Source organism: Cryptomeria japonica, chromosome 11 (genome assembly GCF_030272615.1).
Source record: "Cryptomeria japonica chromosome 11, Sugi_1.0, whole genome shotgun sequence".
NCBI lineage: Eukaryota > Viridiplantae > Streptophyta > Pinopsida > Cupressales > Cupressaceae > Cryptomeria > Cryptomeria japonica.
The window spans coordinates 27,639,105-27,661,778 of NC_081415.1; the positions used below are offsets into that span (position 1 = coordinate 27,639,105).

Below are 22,674 nucleotides of genomic sequence, written 5' to 3' on the forward strand. Positions count from 1 at the left end.
CTAAGACAACTAAACTAAAACACCTAAGCTGACAAGCGAAAAGTGGGGGTCCCCATTTGCAATGGGGTGATGTGTGAAAACGTCACAGCAAGTCCCCTATTAGGAACTAGGTAGGTACAAGACCTTTACTAGGTACAAAACCTTATTCACTCCAACACACCCCCTTTAGTGCAACTTAGGGAGTAGATTAATAATCCAATAAAGTCTCGAATACAAAATCATTTTAGGTACCCATGTACAATGCAAATGTAGTCTCTCACAAACGGGAAATAGGAGAAACCCAGTGTGACAAAACTCCTTTCCAAAAGAGAGAAAAGAAACAAGGAAATAATGATATGCATGGAGGACTCAATGATACCACCCAAGGATTACATCCATCATGAATATACAATCAAGGATCCCCCCATGGGAAGGAAATAGAGAGATTACATAGCACCCCACAATGAAGAATGTCTGACAGAAATGGTGAGTGCCTGAAGACAAAACATACTCCACTGCCTACAAACAACATTTCTCCCCTTGGAAAGAAGATACACCAAGTACAAATGCAGGAATGTGTAATGCCCTGCCCCTGCTAGATGTAAAATCAATGGTCTGATTGTTTTTTTTTTTGGAGGTTTAGTTGTTCCCTGTTGCGTTTATGGTTTGACAGGTTGCATTCATTCATTCATTTCATTGTTCATTATAAAGTATCAAGAACATACAATGGATCCTAAATCAAATATATCTCTTCCAGCAAACTGAAGTTCTTAACAAATCAATTCACAATCAGAGTTATATCTTTCCAATCCTTGAATAACACAGTATTACAATAAACTCAACAAGCTTAAATCCAACTCATAACCTGGACTACAATGGGTACAGTTGCTGACTTATCTCAGTGCTGGAAATATTCGCTTTCTTCCTTAATGTTCTTGCTCCAAATAGCAGGCGGCTACATCTTTTAACTGCTGCGACACCTTTCCTCAACCCACGTCACATATTCTGCACATCCTTCAGCACTCATAATGCACAAACTATAGAAATTTTGTGGCTTCCTCAGTGCACTTCAGTCCAGTCACTGCAGTGATAATCTTTCCAAAATAACCCGCCACACCTCTCCTAATCACGCAACAAAACCATACTTTCAGCGCTGTTCACAAAGAGTTTGCCTAATACTTAGTTCACTGCTGCATTCCACAACTGGACTAACACCAAATGATCTGCTAATGACCCCGTGTTCTTCCCTTCAAACTTTCATAGCTGTCACCACATACTGTTGTGCTGGGTAAATACGTTGCTTCCTGAGATTTCCAGTTTCAGTTAAGGTTACAACTACTCCCCACAAACACCAATGCTGGCTGTTTCCTCCCTTCTGCCAAACTTATCATTTGGTGTGATTTACGAACAGCTATATTGCTGACAGTCGCGAACTCCTGTAGCAGTCCTTACATCTGTTTTTTCTCCTATGACATTCTTCCCAAATAGTGTGCAGCTGTGCAGTCTGAATGAAACTTCAGCGGCAGATATAAGTATCCCAATAACGTCCCTGTAAGAATACAAGATGATTCTAAATCGACCTCTATTCAGAACAATTCCAAACCTGCAATCTTTCTGTCTAACAATAATGGCTACCACTGCAAATTACTATGCCCTACGGCTGAAAGAAGATGTTCTTACCCTAAGTCACAGGATACGGTGATTTTCATGGATGAGGTTCGAATTTAATCGAATTTCAAACTTCTATAAAAAAAAATTGAATTGAATCGAATTTCCTCTATAAAGCACTGCTATCCGCCTCTAAACACAACTCAGCTGGTCGTGGGTATTCTTTGTATATGCTTTGTATCTATTGGGTCATGCGTGTCTGCAACTGCTGGGTCACCCTCGGATTTTCTCCAACAAGGTTCGCTATTCTGATAATTTATTAGAAGTATACATATATTTAAAAATAAACAAAATTATAGAAGGCGAATTTTATCCGAATTTTTTTTCGAATTTTTCCCTTGTCGAATTTCATGGCTGTCGAATTCGAATTTGAATTTGAACCTTGTGACTTAGTTCTTACCAGTCAACTCAGTACTGCAACTTCTTTATTGATGATTTTTTAATCTGCACTCCAAAAAACCTGTTCCCAATCTCGGCAATTTTAATTTAAGGATTTCCCAGATTCGATCTTTCACAAATGTGGGAAATGTTACATCTGAGGATGAATGTCCCCAAAAGCTGTACCTTTGTACCAAAATGGTCGCCTGCTCTGAGAGCCTTATGTGTAATCCCCCCTACACCAGCCTGACTAGGCGCATTGTGAAGGCGTCATTGACACGCTCATACTGACCAATAGTATAAGCAGGGTTGTTCTTTTCCCTTTGAGCTATGTCATGATAATGTAACTGAGGATAGCAATCGTACACCTTTACTTGATTGGGCCCATTCGCGATTTCACCTCTCTTGATCAATCTTGGCAGTGGCTGGTGTCGAGCGAACATATAAACTAGATAAGAGGTCATGCTGAAGTACTTTTTCTCTTCAAGTTCGACCAACTGGGTATGGATATTGTCACTGATGATCTGGGCCCAATCGAACTTGGATTTCTCGCCGAAGACTTGCTCTGTAAAATAGAACATCCACTCCTCAAAAAGGTTAGACTGAGGGAGTCCCATAACCTAGCTGAGCAAGGTGACCATATCTCCATGCTCATTGTGAAAGTCACTTCTAGGAGTCTTTTTCCCAATTTTAATACTTGGAGGCCTTCTCTCCTTATACCACTCCTCGTTTATCAATGTCCTGCATTTGGCAGGGTTCATATCATATGCCACTTGCGCTTCATCTATGGTTGCCGCTATGGGGTTATCCGGGAAGGGGATGTTGAATGCGTCGCCAAAGGCCTCAGGAGTGAAGTCAGCTAGGACCATATTCTCAAGAACCACTAATCTGGTATTTGACTGATAATGTCGGGCAGCCTCAACTACCAGCTCATAATTCTACACTGATGGAGGAAATCCTGCTGCCTGGGCGATACCACTTTCCATCATCCGCCTAGGCCTGCCATAGGCGTTAGGGGAGAATACCCTGTCTCTGAAGTCCTGAATATCAATGTGGCCCAGGTCAGTATCACCTACGTTTTCCCATACGCTTTGGACCTTTGGCTCATTTGGTCCTCCTCTTTGATACTAGTATTTCATCTTCTCTCCTTTGTGAGGGAGGTTTGATTTAGAAGCTCGGGACGTTTCGGCTGCACCAAGTGTCTTTGAGGACTCTACTGCAGATTTAGGCATCTATCCTGCACAATTGGATGCGGATTACGAGACGAGATGAAGGAAGCAAGACTAGGTAAATAAAAGGGATACGTTAGCACATAAGGATCAATGGAAAACCGAATTTGAAGAAAGCATGATACTTTAGCAAAAGAGCTCGATTAATTCGGACATGAAATATTATTGAGCTCTTTGATTAAAAAAATTACTATTCGGTTGCGGTTCAAGAACTTAGGCGTTTAATGATCGCTAAATTTGCACTTAGTCTTTAAGATGAATTTTAAAAAATGGACGAGGTTCAAAATTCCTCAAGTCTGAAAATTGCACTCCTGGTTAATTTTTTGGACAGACTCTGATTTTAACTGCTTTGCCTGATGCCTTTCGAAAGAGAAAAGATGCGGTCTACGGGATTTAATCATTTAATCAATTTTGCATAAACACATCTAACCAATCTTGCATGCATTTTAAATGATTCCAAGGGAGACAAAGCAAGCTTACTTGGCATAATAGGGTGTCAATCGACACAAATCCGGCTTGCAGATTTGGTTTCCCTTTGAAATTTGAAAATGCCCCTTCCTATGCCTTGCGTTTTTTGGGAAAAAATGCACAGCTCGCGATTCCTAAGAAGAATGACGCTTTTCCTCAGTTTGAAATTTACCTCGCGATTTTGAAGTTTCTAATTCTTTGACACTTCCTCCTCTCCGCCGAAATTTGGGGTTTGGGCTCCTGCAATTTTCAAATCCTAACGTTCTGACACTCTCTTGTTTCACGCCTAAGTTTGGGGAAAAATACCCCCTTTTGTAGACTTATACTTCGCGATTTTACCCTGGTTGAAAATTCGGTGTTTTTGCTTTTGTTGCAAGCTTTGCTATTTAACGTCTCTATGCAAGCTTAAACTTTCTTCGCATTTTACCTCCTATGCAGAAGTTCGACGTCTATGACCTCTTGCAAACTTTAACCTCTGCGATTTTCCTATGCCGTCGCCGAAAATGGAGTTTCAATGACCGTTTCAAAGTTTATACTTCGCGATTTACCTCTAGGGTTGTGAACTTCGGTGATATATGAGCCTTTGCAAACTTTTCAAACTTCGCGATTTCGAGTTTATAGCCGAAAATGGGGTGTTGCGGCCTTTTCAAAGTTTTAAAACTTCACGACTTTCTTGGTTTAGGTTAATTTTGGACTTCTTGGCCCCTTTGCAAGGTTTGACTCTTTAACATTTTACGCCTTACTATGGAACTTCAGCGTTTTCATTACGTTTGCAAACTCTTTTTACTTTTCAACGTTCCACGCTTTATCGCTGAAGTTTGGCGATTTTCTTGGTTTTTCAAACTTCAAAAACTTTGACATTCAACCTCCCTATGGCGAAAATCGGAACTTTATGACCTTTTTTAAACTTTTAAAAAAAAGTTCGCGATTTCCGTATATGTCAAACTTCGGCGAAATAGATGGTTTTTCACACTTTATATTTTAACACATGCATTTTTAAGCGAACTTTGGGGTTTTTGCCTATTTCGCAAACTTTAAAACTTTTCGCAATTTACCTTTCATTGGTGAACTTCGGGGTTTTAGATTATTTTTTCAAAATTTAGAAATTTTGACATTCTGCGCTCCATGCCAAACTTCGGGGTTTTGGGGGGGGGGGGGGGGAGGTATTGCAAAGTTTTAAACTTGAAAAAACTTCGCCACTTACGCCTTAGTTGAATTTCGGCAATATTGGGAGTTTGGACGTCTTTTGCAGGCTTTTAAGTCTTTCTTCACTTACGCGATTTTGCAAGTTTAAGCGATCTTTTTGAAATTTTAACGCTTGAGCGTTAAACTCACCTTGCGGATTCCCAGGCTTACGCTCATGACAACATTGTCCTTTGGACTGATTATGGGCACACTCAGAAAAGACGCGAGACACCCTGCGCAGAACTCAACAGGGCGAAGGCTAAAAAACCAAAAAGAGGGGGACCTTGTCGGCGACAAGGAGCTTGTGCAATGCACAACAAATGGCGACTCTGCTGGAGAAATGCTTCCAGTCATTTCGGGGATGTAAGTCCGGATCGAACCTTGAATCTTCGGTTAACCACCACAATTTAGACGAGAAAAGGAGAACAGGTCTTTCAAAATCAGATAATGTTGCGGGTCAAATCGAATCACACGAAAATCGGATTAACGAGTGTGTGCAAGTGAAGTTCATTCCAGCTTAGAAAGAGTTGAGGCATCAATGTTTCACTATATCAACTTTTCCAGCGAGCTGATACTTCAAAAGTAACTTGGATAGAGACCTGCTGCCAGCAAGCGTTGATAGCCCCGACGGAGTTATCGCCTGTTAGCTCACAGAGATTGCTCTGTTTCCGGTAAGAAAATTTTACTTTTTGTTCAACATCGGCAGAGATGCCTGCATTCCTATTTGCCAATTTTATGCTTGATATCAAGTTGATTTCCAAGCGTCTTTACTCTTGATTCTTTTCTCTTCTGTCTCTTTTTTTTTTTTTTTGGGATAGTAGGCAGTGAAGCCTACTTAGGATTGAGCGTAACAGTGGTCGCTGAAGCAGAGCTTCGGACCTTATCATTGACGTAGTGTCCCTTTGACGAACAACTAATTGTATGCGATTTTAAAATGTATTTGTGTAGTAATCATGATGCCGGGGATGGGTTTTGACAAAAACAAGATCTTGCAGAGAAAGGCTATCTAGATCAATCCGACCTCATCATGGGGTGCTCCAATAATTAAGTGTCCTGCCCAAACTAAGATCCTAGAAGCGAAAGGTTGCGAAATTCTAACATTGCACCAATGTCGCACATAGCACACAGGCTTCCTTTCAAAATGACAGGGGTCCCAAAACAAAACAGGAAATAAACTAAACTAAAATAGGAAAGCGGAAAAACTACCCTATTATATACACTAAAAAGGTTTCAAAGAAAACCTAAGGCTGGAAATAATGCTCGAGGAATTGACCGTTTATAGGCAAGGGAACGTCCTCATCGGTTAGGGTCCTTAGTCGGAATGCATTTTCTCCCAAAATTTTAGAAACTTGGAAAGGACCGAGCCACAGATTATCAAACTTGTCGTGCTCTCCTTTCCGCTCATGTGCTTTGTCCCAACAAAGGACAAGGTCAGATATGTGGAAGGCTTTTACTTTTGCCCTTATGTCAAACCAATGCTTGACCACTTCCTGGTGCTTAGCAAAATTATCAATGGCATTGTCTCTCTTTTCTTCCAAATAGAGCAGTTGGGACAACCTAGCCTCTACGGTGTTATTGATCCCCAGATACTCCTTCATGAATTGCAGGGTTGGTATTCTCAATTGTATGGGAAAAATAGGGTGGAGGCCATATACCAAATGGTATGGTGAAGTTCTGATGGCGGACTTACATCTAGTACGGTTTGCCCAAAGGGCAAATCGGAGCTGGGTATGCCAATCTTTTGGATTTTTATCAAGAAGCTTCTTGATCACTTGCAACACGTTTTTGTTGGTGGACTCAGCGAAACTGTTACCTTGGGGATAGTAATTTGATGAAAACATTAAAGTTATCCCATAATCAAAGGCCCAGTTAGAAAATTTTAATGATGCAAATGCAGAATCGGTATCACAAACTAAAGCATGAGGACAACCAAAGCGTGTGATAATGTTTTCTTCTAAAAACTTGATAACAGCATCAACATTGCATTGCTTTAAAGATTGAGCCTCAGACCACCTCGTACAATAATCAAAAGCGGTTAGAATGTATTTGTGCTGCGCAGAGGAGGGTGGGTTGATCATACCTATGAAGTCGAGAGCCCATTGGCTGAATGGTTTTACCTCTATGATTGTGTCATGTCCCCACTCTAGCTCAGTCTAGCAGAGACATGTGAGTCAGCTTATTATGGGGTCTTGTAGGCTGACAGGGTTGGACAGAGACCCGGTATGGTTATTCAGTGTTGGAGACTTGGTGTTCTAGCAGTTATTGATCAGTTGGGAGACATTCCTTGTTTTTAGGAGGCAGTTCCTACTTTTTAGGAGGTTTGATCTTGCCCAAGGTTGGGTCTCCATGAGATGCCTCTTTGGGTTTAGTTTCAGAGAGATTGGGCTTGTTTCCTAAATTTTAGGAGCATCCCTAGATTTTAGGGATGAGACTACCAGTGAATCCTTGATTTTCGACTTCAGTCACAGACAGGTGACAGGATGATTTTAGGGTTTGTAATGTTAGTTGGGCATTTTGTGGCTATTTGGGTTATATTTTTAATATTTCCTAAGTTAGCGTTTAATAATTAAATAAGGCTAAGTTGTTAGCCATTTTGGAGTAATAAGGGGATTTTTGGCCTCATCTGGATGCGCATCCTATTGTGTGATAGCTCGTTGGAAAGATCTTGAAATTCTTTAAATCTTTCTCTTTGGTCTCAGGGCAATTCAGTGAGCGGATTTCTGTCTATGAGGAAAAAGGTCATTTTCTAGTAACATGACCACTTTAAAATAAGAAATTATAACATTTCCACTAGACCATGCCACTTGGAGACAATTAGGGTTCGATTTGCAATTGAGAGGGGTTATAAGGGGATAGGAGCTTCATCCTATTATCATCTTTTGCATATTTGACAACTTGTATGAATTTGCTCTGGAGAGCGATTTCTAGATTGGGACGCAAACCCCAGGATTAGGATTGGCTGGGACGTAGCCCTCAGCAATCTTTGGCACCGGACTTATAAGGCATTGTGCGTGGTGATTAAGGACAGAGGCATCAATTCTCAGTAGGGTTTCAGCGTAGCCTACCATCTTTCCAGTGGAGACGTGGTTCATTGCAGCTGGAGGAATGCCATTTGCAGCAAATACACCACGTGGTGTATAGGGTATTGCTTGTATTCACTTCCAGTGTATGTGGGGTTGGAGAACATTCTTCATCTTCCAGTTTGACTTCGAATTTGTATGAGAGCTTGGGAAATACATTGGATTCATTGTTTGGCTTTGTAATTTAGACAAATCTGGCTGGTACGATTTGCAATAATTCTGACTTTTGCTGTATACCTCATTTATTTCAGTATTGCTTCATATTTGTTGTTATCTATTCCTTCCTATGCTATAAAACAATCAAAAACACAAAAACAAACAACCCTTTCTGCACTTCTGTCTAGTTCTGTAAGAAAAACTTAAATAAACAGGAAAACAAAATTAAAAATAAAGAAATTACAGCAGGTTAACAGCAAAGATCTATCAGGGATCTTTCAGACTGGTCAAAGCGGCATGGTTGGGGTTTGCTCCTTGGTTCCAGCTACCTGGCAAATATGGTAGGTCCTTACGTGTTCATGGGTGTCTTTGAATAGGGTGGGCCAATAATAGCCTGCCCTGAGGATTTGGTGGGTTGTTGCCACCTGTTCCATACTTAGCATGGAACTGCTCTATGATTTGACGTGCCTCATCTCTATTTACGCATCTCAAGTAAATCCCCTCGTGGTTTCTCCGATACAACACAACGCCTTGCAGCATGAAACGACTGCTCTTCATCTTCAAAGCCCTTTTCTGCACTGGATTGAGGTGTGATGGACATTTTTGATTGAGGAGATAAAAGGTTATGTCATCATACCATTCGTCTAGCGAGACTTGTTCGATCAGGTATTGCTGATGTACAATTCTTGAGCATTCCGACGCGAGAGTCTGCGTTAGAGCCTAACCTCTCACTAGTTTCATGGGCTGAATCTCAATGTCATATTCTTGGATAACGGTCACCCACTTACCCCTCCTTTTGCCCAGCTCATTCTGTATCCGCAATGTCTTTACAACAACATCCGACACTATGGCGTATATCTTACTCCTTAATATATAATGTCGGAACTTCTTAATGGCTTTAACTAATGCGTAAGCTTGCTTCTCAATATTTGGGTACCTCAACTCGGCATCTTTCAGCAGAGTGCTCATGAATGCTATTGGGTGTTCTCCTTCTTCCTTTCGCTGAGTTAAAATTGCTGCACAGGTGTGTGTTGTGCCTTGCACACGCTCCCTGTCGCTGATAGGGTCCCCCTTTTTCTTTTTTGGTCTTTTTGCCTTCGCCCTGTTGAATTCTGTGTAGGGTGTCTCGCGTCCTTTTGAGCGTGCCTATAATCAGTCCATGAGATGATGATGTCATGAGCGGAAGCCTGTGAATTCGCAAGGTGAGTTGAACCTTCGGGCATTAAAATTCCAAGAGATCGTTTAATAAAATCACCCGAGATAGGCAAGGAATGGTAGAAGCTTGCAAAATTCCCCAAGTAAAAGATAAAGTGTCTGAAGGTCGCATAAGGACCCAGATTGCCGATTTTCGCCAAAGGATATAGATCAGATAAAAAATGCAAAGTGTCAAAAGTTGACAAAACCTCTCAAAATCCCGAAATTCGCACAAGGGGGAAAATTACATGAGTTTCTAAAAATTTGCAAAATGGGTGAAATCCCCGAAATTCGCCAGTATTGAATAAAATGCAAGAAGTAAAACTTGGCAAACTCTCTCCATTCCCCGAAAATCGCAATCTAGAGGGCAAGTGCAAAAAGTTTAAAGCTTTCAAAAGCAATCAAATCATCGAAAATCGCACAGAGGGAAAAGTGAAAGAAGTAAAAAGTTTGAAAAGTAACTCAAAACCCCAAAATTTTCAAAAATCGCGATTTTTTAAAAAAAGTTTGCAAAGTGCCTGAAAATGCCGAAAATCGCATTCCAAAGGATAAGTGAAATAAAGTTGAAAGTTTTCAAAAGCACATAAAATGCTGAAGTTCGCATCATAAAGCTAAAATCGCATTTTTTTAGAAAGTTGAAAGTTGCAAATAACCTCCAAATGCCGAAGTTTTAAAAGGCTCCCCAAATCGCGATTTTTGAAAGTTTGAAAAACCTCGCAAAACCCCGAAAATCGCATTATAAGGGAAAAGTTATAGAAAGTGAAACCTTGCAAAAACGTTCTATAAACCCGAAGTTTGCATTATGAGGTAGATCGCGATTTTTGAAAAGTTTGAAAAAATCCACAAGTGCCGAAAATCACATTTTAGGGTAAAATCACGGTTTTTAACAATGTTCGCAAGTGGCATTCACAACGCCAAAGTTCGAAAAGACTTTCCAAACTCCGAAATTTACATTCCATCTGAAAGTGGCGCAGTGAATGGTTTTCAAACCCTCTCCATTGCCGAAGGTCACGCTATGAGGTAAATCGCGCAGTGAATAGTTTTCACAAACTCCCCTCTCCATTGCTGAAGTTTGCCATAGAGTAAATCCCCGTGAAGAGAAAATGCCGCAAACCCATTCACAACGCCAAAGGCAAGATCGCGATTTTAATGTTTGCATGAAACCCCCTGATTCGCCGAAATAGATGCCATTTGAAAATCGCAGAAGTTTCAAAGTTTAGAAGGTTTTCAAAACACCCAAGATGCCATTTGAAAATCGCAAAAGTTTCAAGGTTTGAAAGGATAAAAGGAATCCCCATTTGCCGAAAGTCACGTGAGACAAAAATCACGCAGGAGTCAAAATCCCAATCAAGGTAAAAATCGCTAAGTCTAAGTTTCTAAACTGCATTTTTTTCTCTGCAAACTTAGGTGCGAAATTTGGAATAGGGAGTTAACCATTAAAATTTGAAATTGCAGAACTCTCCCATTCCAAATTTACAAGTTGTGAATTTATCGTTTCAAAGCGTAGGGCATAAGATATGCATTTTTCAAAATCCAAGGGAAATCATTTCTGCAAGCTAGGGTGTGCGGATTCACGCCATTCATTTCGCCAGGTAAGTTTGCTTTGTCTCACTTAAAATCGTTTAAAATATATGCAAAATTGGATAGATGTGTTTGTGTAAAATCGATTAAAATGATTAAATCCTTAAACCGCATCTTTTTTCGTTTAAAAGGCATCAGGCAAAACAATTGGAATCAGAGTTTGTTCCCAGGAGTTAACCAAAAGACGCATTTTTTTTAGACTTAGGGAATATTTAAACCTCGTCCATTTTGAAGATTGGTCAAATCAAGCTCTTTAGCTGAAGTATCATGCTTTCCTCAAATTTGGTTTTCAAATTTAATCATTGTATGCTAACGTATCCCTTTATCTAACCCGCTTTGTTTCCTTCATATCATCTCGTAATCCGTGTCTGGTTGTGCAGGATAGATGCCTAAATCTGCGCTAGAATCCTCAAAAACACCTGGTGCAGCCGAAACGTCCCGAGCATCCAAGTCAGACATCCCTTGCAGAGTCGAAAAGATGAAATATCATAATTAGAGACGAGGACTGAGGGAATCAAAAGTTCAGAGTGTGTGGGAAAATGTAGGTGATATTGACCTGGGCCACATTGATATTCAAGATTTTAGAGATAGAGTTTTCTCCCCTAATGCCTATGGCAGGCCTAGGTGGATGATGGAGAGTGGCATCGCCTAGGCAGCAGGATTTCCCCCGTCAGTGCAAAACTATAAGCTGGTAGTAGAGGCTGCCCGACATTACCAACCAAACACCAGATTGGTGCTCCTTGAGAATATGGTCCTCGCCGACTTCACTCCTGAAGCCATTGGCGACGCATTTGATATTCCCTTCCCAAACAACCCCATAGCAACAACTATAGATGAAGCGCAGGTGGCATATGATATGAACCCTGCCAAATGTAGAACACTGATAAATGAGGAGTGGTACAAGGAGAGAAGACCTCCAAGCATCAGGATTGGGAAAAAGACCCTAGAAGCGACTTTCACAATGAGCATGGAGACATGGTCACATTGCTCAGCAGGGTTATAGGACTCCCCCAATCTAACTACTTTGAAGAGTGGGTGTTCTACTTTATAGAACAAGTCTTCGCTGGGAAATCCAAGTTCGACTGGGCCCAGATCATAAGTGACAACATCCATACCCAGTTGATCGAACTTGATGCAAAAAAGTACTTTACTATGACATCTTATCTAGTCTACATGTTCGCCAGAAACCAGCCACTGCCAGGTTTAATCATGAAGGGTGAAATTGGAAATGGGCCCAATCATGTGAAGGTATATGATTGTTATCCACAATTACACTATCCGGACATAGCTCAGAGGGAAAAGAACAGCCTTGCCTATGCAGTTGGTCAGTATGAGCGTGTCAATGACGCTTTCACAATGCGCTTGGTCAGATTGATGCAAGGAGGGCTACACATAAGGCTCTTAGAGCAAGCTACTATTCTGGTACAAAGGTATGGCTTCTGGTTCATCCAGTTCCCAAGATTCTCCTACATTCGAATAGCTGGCTCTAAAGGCGCTCCTGTCCGACTTCTGCGATACTCGACCCAAAAAATAGTTATTCTGGAAGTCGCAAGGCAGTCACGTTCGGTGAATAGTTTACTCAAAGACAAGAAGCAGTCCAGATTCGCCTTCCCTATTATCATAGGTAACCTTGATGTCCATCTGAAAAGTCCAGCTCATGCCGAAGAATCCCTTGCAGAACTAGCCTCCTACGGCCTACAAGAACATTTCCCAAAGAAATGTTTTGATCACGACAATCTGGCAAAAAGAGCCTATGACAGGCGCTACGGAGCGAAGGAGTCAGTTGAAGATTATTGGAAAAACTGCTTTGATGACTATGAAGTTGGACGACGCGAGTATTCAAGGCTAAGTGTGCAACAAATGCGATTCTATGAATACCGTCGGGTTTTGGATCAGCTAATGGATTCTAGAAATTGCCTACAAGTCCGGGAATTTGAGGCGGTAAGACATCTCTTGCAAGGCATCGATTGGTCACAAGATCCAATTACTGATTTTGAGGCGGTTATGGCAGCCCCAGGAAGGTACACTGATTAGTGGTTGCACCAACAAATTGAACGACTAATTCATGAGGGAGTCCAGTTCACCTACCACATGATGGGTAGCCTTGATTCTCAGTTCTCTGAAGATGTGGGAACCTCCAGTGCACCTAAGGAAGAGGTTGAAAAGCCCGAGAAAAGGAAGAAGGCTAAAGCCAGCAGAGGGACTCGGACATTTAAAAGAACAAGAAGGGAGAAGATCCCTATTAGGAGGCCGGAGGTCACTTCATCATCAAAAGACCCCAGTTCATCTGATGATGTAATAGAACTAGATTATATACCTGTTCCGCCTTCTCAAAGCGATATTGATGCTTTCAAGGCTGATGATCCTTCTACCCAAGACATGCTAAATACAGAGGTGAAGGTCATTGAGTTTGCCGAACCTGATAATCAAGTGGAGGAAGGAGAGATTCCATCCATTTAAGAGCTTGAGGTGCATGAACGCACCCAGGGGAGCCGCCATGAATTGCAGCTGCATAGTACTGCCAAGGATGACTCCACTGTTGAAGGAGAGCAAAGGACAGATGAGACTCGCGAGCTTCAAAGGACTAAAGAACAACTATCACATGAAGATACCAGACAGTTGTTCAGTGAAGTAGGAGAGAACTCGGCTACGAGCAAAGGACTTGACACTTCCTCCACTCCTCCTGTAATAGAGCAGCTACAAATATGCAATGAGTCGGCTGAAAACATTAAAGAGAAGAGTGCAAATATAACTATAGCATTAGCCCAGACCATACCTCAAGATTGGTTAGTTGCTCAAGCTCAGCGCAAGGCAGCCACCAAGCTACCCATCAACTTGGAAGACATCTTCTCGCGCATAGGCAAAGCCAAGTCCAAGGGGAAGAAAAAACCTAAGGCATATTCCCTGATAACCAAAGATGAGCAAAGGAACCGTACCCTTCATATCGCCACCCCGCTTGCCGATTAGCTAGCAGATCAAGTTACACTGGCTGATTATAGCATCACAACCGTCCCAATCGGACGAGCCACCAAGGAACAGGAAAGGGAAGAATTCAAGGATTTCGTACAAAACATGCTAAGACAACTCGAAGAGATAACGGTTGAAAAGGACATGTATTGAGTTTGTGCTGAGCAGGCCGAGGGGTATATTGATCAACTCCTAAGACCATTGCATGATGCCCCTGAATCCCACATTCCCCCGACAACATTGGCGCAAAGAACCACCACAAAATTTGAGGGAGTACGAGATACTGCCAAGGCCGTCAAGGAATGGATGCGAAGCATTAAAGAAAGGGGAGAACAAATCATTGGAGAGGTAAAGGAAATGGCCCACTATCGCGAGACCATTTTAGTCAAGTTGCTCGAGGTAAAGCGAGAGTGCCTCAAAGTTCACGAGGTAGTCGCTACAACTTTTCCTCTCGTAAGGGCCCTTTTCTAGACCCAATCCTAGATTCCTACATTGCCCGCCATCCTGGATCCCCACGGCATGATCATTTTTAAAGAATGGTACTGGACCATCACTATGAAGAGGGAGACAAGAGAAACCATTAACAAAGAACAGGTGGAATGCGACCAAATTTTGAAGAACATGGTGGAACTTGGTAAGATAATCCTTTAATCAATGGTTTTCTACTGGAAGAATAATCTGCCCGATGACGTAGTGCAACCGGATTGGGAGGAAAGATTGAGAACAGATAAGATTGCCTACTCCACTGAGGACCTGAATTTTGTCAGTAAATTACATTCAAACATTTTGCGCTTTGAGGTTAATCGGTCCAGCTAGCAGGATGGTTTAAAACACGTAGATTGTCATCTGGAAGGCATGCAGTATAAAATACGTCATCGCCCTATGCCTTAGTTCATGGTGTTGTTCCAGTTGTGCATCCAAGAGTATGTCCGTGAAGAACATGCAGCAGGTCGGGACCTTTGGAAAGAGTATTTGCATGGCGAAGATGAATTTTTAGTAAAGGAAAAAATGCTTTCTTGAAATGCTTTATTTTTCTTTTAAAATTGAAAAAGGACTTTTTGGCCAAAGTTCATATTTGATTGCCAAGTCAACTATAAACTTTAAACTCCGTGCATGTGCACTTTTTGAATTGTTATGGATAGTTTTTAATTACCTTTTTTAGGTAGTTATTGCTCCCCTTTGGGTGGTTGTTGATATTTACCTTCCATTTATGGGTATGGGTACCTTTTGTAAAGATGAATCTGGGCCACTTGTTTAGTTTAAATCTCGGCTATTCATCTATTTTTGGAAATCTATTTAAAGGGACTGGTTTTCCCTCATTTTTGTAAGAAGTTCAAGGATTGTTGCTGAAGCTCTGATGAAATTTACGCAGGATTAATGCAAAGTTAAGGCTGTTTTCATTTCTTTTGTGAGTGCATGGTCTCCTTCACCATTTAAATTATTCTGTTATGTCTTTCATTTTTCAATAGCATTTTTAGATAAACATTTGATAGAATCCTCACTGTTCATACCATTAAAGACTGACTGACTGTCATTCCCTTTGCATGGTTAATTTGAACCTTCTCATATGCTTAGTTTGGTTATTAAACAATTAGTGAATGAATGTAAAGTTCTGAAGTTATGTTTAATAGAATGAAAACTTATTTTTCCTTGAAGATCGCACTAGATTCTTACAAATGTTGTGCTTAAATCGCTGATAGTGTTTAATCTGGTTATTTGTAGGTGTCTGTCTTTTTTTCTTGAACATGCTATCTTAGTTAAATAGTTAGATTTTCTATATCTCTTTTCCCTATCCCTCTTTTTTTTTCTTTTTTTTACCAAGAAACCCCACAGTCCATGCTGAATTAGTATCAATCCAACTGAAATCAACCGATAATGAGACTGTTAGAATTTTAGGGAACTCATCCGACAATTGTTCATCTCACCGTAAGTCCCCTTTGTGTTTCTAGCAAAACACATCAAACCACTGAGTAATCCCGCAGTCAAGACCTGACAATCAAAACCTTGAGGTTGTCCCCTTTGATCAAAGAAACAACATTAGGGATTTCCTTATCTCAAGAGAGGATAGGATACTCAGCGAGTACATTCTATTATGCGTTGGCCGGATGGAGTTTGCAGCGATGCGACTTTAGACACGTCAACAGTGTGTTCGGAAGCGAAAGAATATATGTAGAATGGCCTCAGGTAGTCGGGGTTTACCAAAACCGGCGCCTAGACAATAGCTTGTTTGATCTCCTCAAATGCCCTTTTGGTTACTGGGGTCCATTCTATCTTGGCATCTTTCTTGAGCATGTCGTTGAGTGGGCGAACTATTTCTGCAAATCCGGTTATAAATTTTCTGACAAAATTTATCTTCCCGAAGTATGACTTTAGTTCTTTTTTGCTTGCAGGGAGATTAATTTGCAGCATGGCTTCGACTCTGTCAGGATCAATTGAGATCTCCTTTTTTTGAAATAACATGACCAAGAAACTTACCTTTAGTCACGCCAAACATACCCTTTTTGGGATTTAGAGATATCCCGAACTGGGGATAGTCTTGAAAAACTTTCCGCAGATCATTCACATGGTCTTCTCTTTTCTTGGAGAATATGGTCAAGTCATCCAAGTTGGACGAATTTTAGTAAGTGATTGAAGTGAAGTGTTGGGTTGAGGATTCTTTCCTCCATTTTTTCTAGCTTGCTGATCCATTCCCCTTGCTGCCATTGAAGACCATTTCCAGATTTTCGATTTTCCAAGTTTGGCGATTTTTTGCAAATTTGGTGATTTTTGGTGAAGGGTGGCGATTTTGTGTTTGGAGACTTGGGCGATATTTTCTTCCATTTTTTTTCTTGCTGTCCCAAACCTAAATTGTTGCAGATTCAGGCTGCCATTGATGATATTTTCAGAAATTTAGTATGGCGCCATAGTTGGGAAAATTTCGATTTTGTTTGGAGAAGTGTTTGGTGCCACATTTTGATGATTTTCATGCATTCTTGGTGGCTGCCATCATTTCCAGCTTGCTGATTCACTTCAGATCTAAGGTTTGCTTTATATTTGACTTCCATTAATGGCTGTCAATTAATTTTCAGACTTAAGTTTTTATTGCCTAGCCAATTCCAACTTTAGGCGATTTGCATTCAGAGGTCTTTTGTGGAGTTTTCTGTGCATTTTTAGACCATCTTATCGTTGTTGCAGGTTTGAAAACTCCATCGTTAGGCGGTTGTCTTAAAAAAATTTCATTTCCAGCTACCTAACCACTTTGGCGACTTTGCTTGGAGCTGATTCCTTAGCCATTTGCTACCATTTTCAGGGATTTTTAACTACTTTGCAAGGTGCTCGTAAGTCTGAAGTAATCAATTTTTAGACTTGTCCTCAAAAATTTATTTTTTACCAGCCACACTTACATTCTTGAATATGATTGTTTTTATCATTAAAAGTGTTTTTTATCAAGTTTATGCACATTTTTGAAGATTACAACATGTTTTAAAAGTCTGATTTTCAGGTTGTCTTCAAAACTGTTGACCTCCATTGTTGACTACGGAAGGTGTCTTCAGACATACCTTTGTGTGAAAACACAACCTTTCTCACCTTTCCTTAGTCATCATTAATCTGGTATACTCCTTTGCATTTTAGCTTGCATATTGTCTAAGTATAAGGAGGTATCTATGAATTTTATGAAAAGTTTCCATGCCTTAAGTTGTCATGTTTTGAACTTGATTGTCAAAATTTACCAAGTGTATGGATTATTTTCCTGACTCCATGCTCTAATCAGCTAAAATCTTGAGAAAGTCAGTAATTTTATTAAGAGCATTATTTATTTTCCTAAGTCTAACTTCGAGCTTCGTACAGGTGCGATGTCAAAGTCTGGATATAAGGAAAGGAAAGAACTATGGAAGATGCTGGAGAGTGGATTTTATCCAGAGTTCAAGATTTCATCTAGATGGAAGATCACTGATATAAACATGCATTTCCTAGACTTCGACCAGATGCAGCGTCAGATGTTCGGAGTAAGAGATCAAGTTCCTTCCCCAGCTTATGCAAACATTATGAAGAGTGGTATTTTCCATGCCGCTGGATTCCTACATTCCATACAGTGTAGTGAGCTTGTCTTGGAGTGTGCATGATGTTACGATCCGCTCATGAGAATGATCAAGACTCCTAAGGGCGTTGTCATTGCCTACCTTGCTGAGGATGTTATTACAGAAGTGTTCGGAATTCCACACAGAACAGACATGAAGGATGTGATCAAGGATGAATACGAAGAAAGATACAAGAAGAAGATGGGTGTATGCAAGAATTTAATAAACAAAGAGTGGATGATCGAGCCTAGGTCTCATCATTCCAAGGCTCCCAAGACACTCATGTGTGTAGACTTCAAGGAGGAGTATAGTGATTTGATATTTCTACTCAACAGAGTGATGGGGATGCCGCAGGGAGCTATATTTGATGGATGGATGTTCTATTTCATCTAGGATTGTCTTAGAGGAACGTTAGTAAATTGGTCTAAGATTATAAGTGACAATCTGGATTTTCAGCTGAGAAATGTAGAGCGGTCTAAGTCATTTGCCATGACTTCTTACCTGGTGTACATGCTTGCACGGTTTGTTTCATACAGAGGATTGATATGCAAAGGTGAAGTCGGGAATGGGCAAGGACAATTCAGGAGTCATGAATGCTACCCCTAGCTGAGCATGTATAGAATTGAAGACTATAAGAGAGTGAATGATGCATTCACTATGTACATCACACGGATGCTGCAAGGCGGAATCCACAGAAGATTGTCCAAGAAGGCAACAAAGTTAATAGAAAAATATGGATCGTGGTATATTCAGGTTCCCACTTTCACGTACCTTAGGATTCATGGTTTTCAATCTGAACCCTATAGACTTCCTAGGTATTCGACTGACAGAAAGATCTTTTTGGAAGTGGTGAGACAACTTCTAGAGTTTGATGTTATTCAGAGAGAGAAGCACAGGACAGGCATGGCATTCCCTATTTCAGTTGGGAAGACATCAAAGGTTTGTCAGTCTGCCATAGCCGCCAGCACTGCAAGTGAGGAGCTTGCATTCTATCGATTTGCTACATACAAGAAAAGAGAAAGATTCGATCCAGACAAGAAAGTTGGAAGGATCAGGGGAGAGAAGTTCATCCACAAAGTTGACATAGAAGATTATTGGGCTAACCTGATGGACGAGCGAGTAGTGAAGAGAAGAATGTGGTCAAGAATGTCACTAGATTTCATGAGGAAGTGTGGACTTTTCCTCATTCCCGATCAAGTGTTAGATGACAGAGATCATACACATCCACAGTATGAGAGTGAAATGAAGAAGGCAATCCTATTGCCAAATTGGTTAGAGTCAGAAGAGATTGACCTGAATATATTGATGAGAGAGGTCTTGAATTTCTCTCGTGCATGGGTGGATATATAGATGAATACGTTAGTTGATATGGGTTTTCCCTTCACTTATGAAAGGATGAAGCCGAAAGAGTATATTTCCGAAGAATGATAATCTGCCATGGTCAACTGCAATAGGGGAAATAAGGGTGGGATCTTCACGCCTTGTCCCTGCAATATACTCTCTAAGTCTGATATTCTTTTCTCTATACCTTTCTTTCTCCGCAATCTCTTTGTCTAACCTTGCATCAATTGCCTTGAGGTTTTCACCAACCTCCTGAAATTCTTGCTTTTTGGATGTACGACAAAGGGCAACTGAAGTGATCTGGAAATTCAGAGGAGTAGCAATGCCAGCTGTCACATCTGCAATAGGAACAACAATCTGTGTAATACGCATTCTTGTCTCATCTCTAGCTACGTGCAACAAAATCTCCGCTCTCTTGGGCTCTTTCTCCCTAGGACTCCTAGCTAGGTAGTCATCAATGTTGTCAATAGGCTGTACCTCTATCATTTGTTTACTTTTCTCCATACTTCTCATCAGCCATTCAGGAATAGCGACCATCTCCATACCATCATCAAGACATATTTCTCGATCAAGTCCTCTCAATGCCGAGATAACACCATCATTATCATCAAGATTATTTTTGGTCCAATCATATACCTCATTTCCCAAATTAACTTCCTTCAGGACAGTAGGGATTGATTCAGGACATTCAGATGAAGATCCTTGCCTCGATTGAGGAATTATTGGGTGTTGATGTTAGTGATGCTAGTGGTTTACACTTAGCCGAATTAAGAGACAAGATGGAATTTATGTATTTTTGCCAGTTGGACTCTTTGAAGAAGAGTCAGATAGATGACTTGGTCTGTTTGTTGATTCATGTTCATAGTTCGCAGAAGCTCATGCCAGAATGGGAGAACACTTTGGATGCTTGCTCGGATTCACTGGACGTGATTGATTTACAACAGGATACCTTGCCTAGCATTTCCATGGAGGAGTTAGATTCAGTATTGGCTAGATTCTTGGAGTATGCTAGGAGAGAGAGAGATGCAGGGAGGAATCTTCTATAAGATTCCCTATTTGATGACTAGGTATCTTTTTATTGGGCCATATGTAGGTGGCACCATTTTTTATGTAAACCCTAATTAGGGCAATTTTAGGGTTTTGTTGGCATGATCTCGACCGTTGATCTTAGATCAATCTTGGCAATCCATTTTGTAAGAAACTCTATATATGCCTCCTTGTCTCTCATTTGTAAGAGAGCATTTTTGTAGAATTGTTGGTATATGCTGCAGCTATTTGAATCCTAATCATTGTTCAATTGTTGGTGATTTTGCTCTTCAAATGTTGCCTTTGCATTCATGGTTCTCAATTCCTCCAAGTTAGATTAGAATTTATTTTCATGTATGTTAGATTGAGTGGAAGATTTGTTGAGTATATTTGTGTGGAATCCTTAATCCATACCTCTAGCCTCTTGCTGCTGCTAAGTGCGCCTTGTGTGGTCAACTGGAATTTAAGTAAGCTTACCTTCAACTATTACGCGTCCCTTGACAAGCATCAACTTGGATGGTGTCAACGTTTGATGGTGATAGTCTTAAAATCTTTAAGTATACCTTTGACGATTGCACTAAGCTTGTGTCAATACCTGATTGTGAGACCTTGCCTGGTTTGATTCCACTAGATGCATTCATCATTTCCTACATTCCTAGGCTTAGAATAGATTTCCTGAACCCTATTCCTTTTCCCCCTTTTTTAGTAAGAAGTGAATCCAGAGCCATATTGATAAATCTTAAGTTGTCGGGACACCTATTCCGCATCATTCATGATAATCCAAACATTTGCGTAAGTCCCCAAGTGAACACAACAATTCACATCGACCATTGAGTTACCCACTCATCAAGACTTGACATGTAGAAACCTTGGAATCATTTTAGTTGATCTCATTCTTAGCATTTGAGGTGATTTTGTTCAAGAGAGGGTAAATTACCTTGGTATTTTATTCTGAAATGTTTTGTGCATAAAAAACACATCAACATGTCCTTTCTTGGAATTGCTACAGGATGTGCTGCTGACGACGTTCACTTTTGGTCTCTTCCCTTTGGTCTTGGAGCTCAATTAAATTTCTTGCCAATAGCCTTGGGAGACTCCCTAGAAGATCGAATACCGGTGTGTTGACCGTGAGTTCATTTTGTACAGTGTCTTCAGGAACGACTCTCTCTCGAGCCTCCCTTTGCACGTATTGGGTGACGAAAACGTTCCACAAGTCTACCAAGTCCTTTGTCAACTGATTCTCTTGTGCTTCGGCTTGAGTTTCCTCTTCGTGTGTATCGTTGTTAGTAACAATCAAATGTTGATCAAAAGGTCGGCCCATTAGTGCCTACCGCCCGCCCCCAAGGATCTCCGACATTCAAATCGGCAACAACGCCAAATGTTTCGCCTTGTAGGGTATGTTTCAGAACATTACAGAATGCAAGCAAAACAAAATAGTACACATGCACGAAATGTAGAGAACTCAAAACTGTATATTCATTAATGCCAACATTACAATGTATCTTCAGAATAACATAACAGCATCAACATAATCATAATACTCTCCAGAGATTGGAGTACACAGATATATATACACGGGGTATCGACTGGCTGCCGGTGCCAACCGTCAGCAACCATCGACCAACCGCCGACCCCTAACATTTACTAAAAAATACTAATTTTCCCGAGAACATTCATTACATTTAATGTTCCTGGCTATCTGCTTTTAATTTATTTGAATCTCTTTGCAGCTCTTCAATTGTCCGTGTAGTTTATTTTCCTTTCTATCCACCTTCTACTGCTGTTCAAGTTGTTTATGTACTCTTGATTCCCGCCTATCTATGCTTTACAACTATTCTAGTTTCCCACCTACTTTTTGATTTATTACTCTTTACTCACTTGTGTATAGATATGATTGATAAATAATTATAGTCATAGAAACGAGATGCGGACTCGATGTAGACTCAGCAAGGCTGATCCGAATCGGGACTCGGGAAAAAATCGGCAAGACTCGTAGGATGTGGCAAAAATCCAGTTTCTAGTGAGTCTCGCCTAGAGAGAGTTCCTGGAGAGTCCTGAATCCCTAAGGCTCAGCTAGGGTCACTCAGCTCGGGACTCGACAGGACTCGAAGAGCTCCGAGTTCTGGAACTATGATTATAGTTAAATTTGCTAACTATATTATATTTCATCATCATTTCCTCCCTACTTAGAGGAAACTGTCCCCAGTTTTGATGGATGAATTAAAACCACCATTTAGAGATGATCTAAGAGAAAATAGAATTTAACAGGAGCATAATGTACATTTAGACCACAAACTTGCTGATGGAGCACCCAAATGGATATGATCTGTGTTGAAGTGAGTAGGAACAGTTGTGGTTTACATA

The 22,674-nt window shown here is 40.7% G+C and overlaps 1 protein-coding gene across 1 annotated transcript in view; it reads left to right on the forward strand.

Moving 5' to 3' along the window:
* Positions 1-12,274: 12,274 nt before the first annotated feature.
* Positions 12,275-22,674, forward strand: part of LOC131070828 (uncharacterized) — a 170,452-nt gene continuing 160,052 nt past the window's right edge. The window contains exons 1-4 of the mRNA XM_059214336.1: positions 12,275-12,939; positions 13,255-13,318; positions 13,406-13,813; positions 14,054-14,233. Coding sequence (XP_059070319.1) covers positions 12,275-12,939; positions 13,255-13,318; positions 13,406-13,813; positions 14,054-14,233 — 1,317 coding nt within the window. The remainder of the gene's footprint in view (positions 12,940-13,254; positions 13,319-13,405; positions 13,814-14,053; positions 14,234-22,674) is intronic.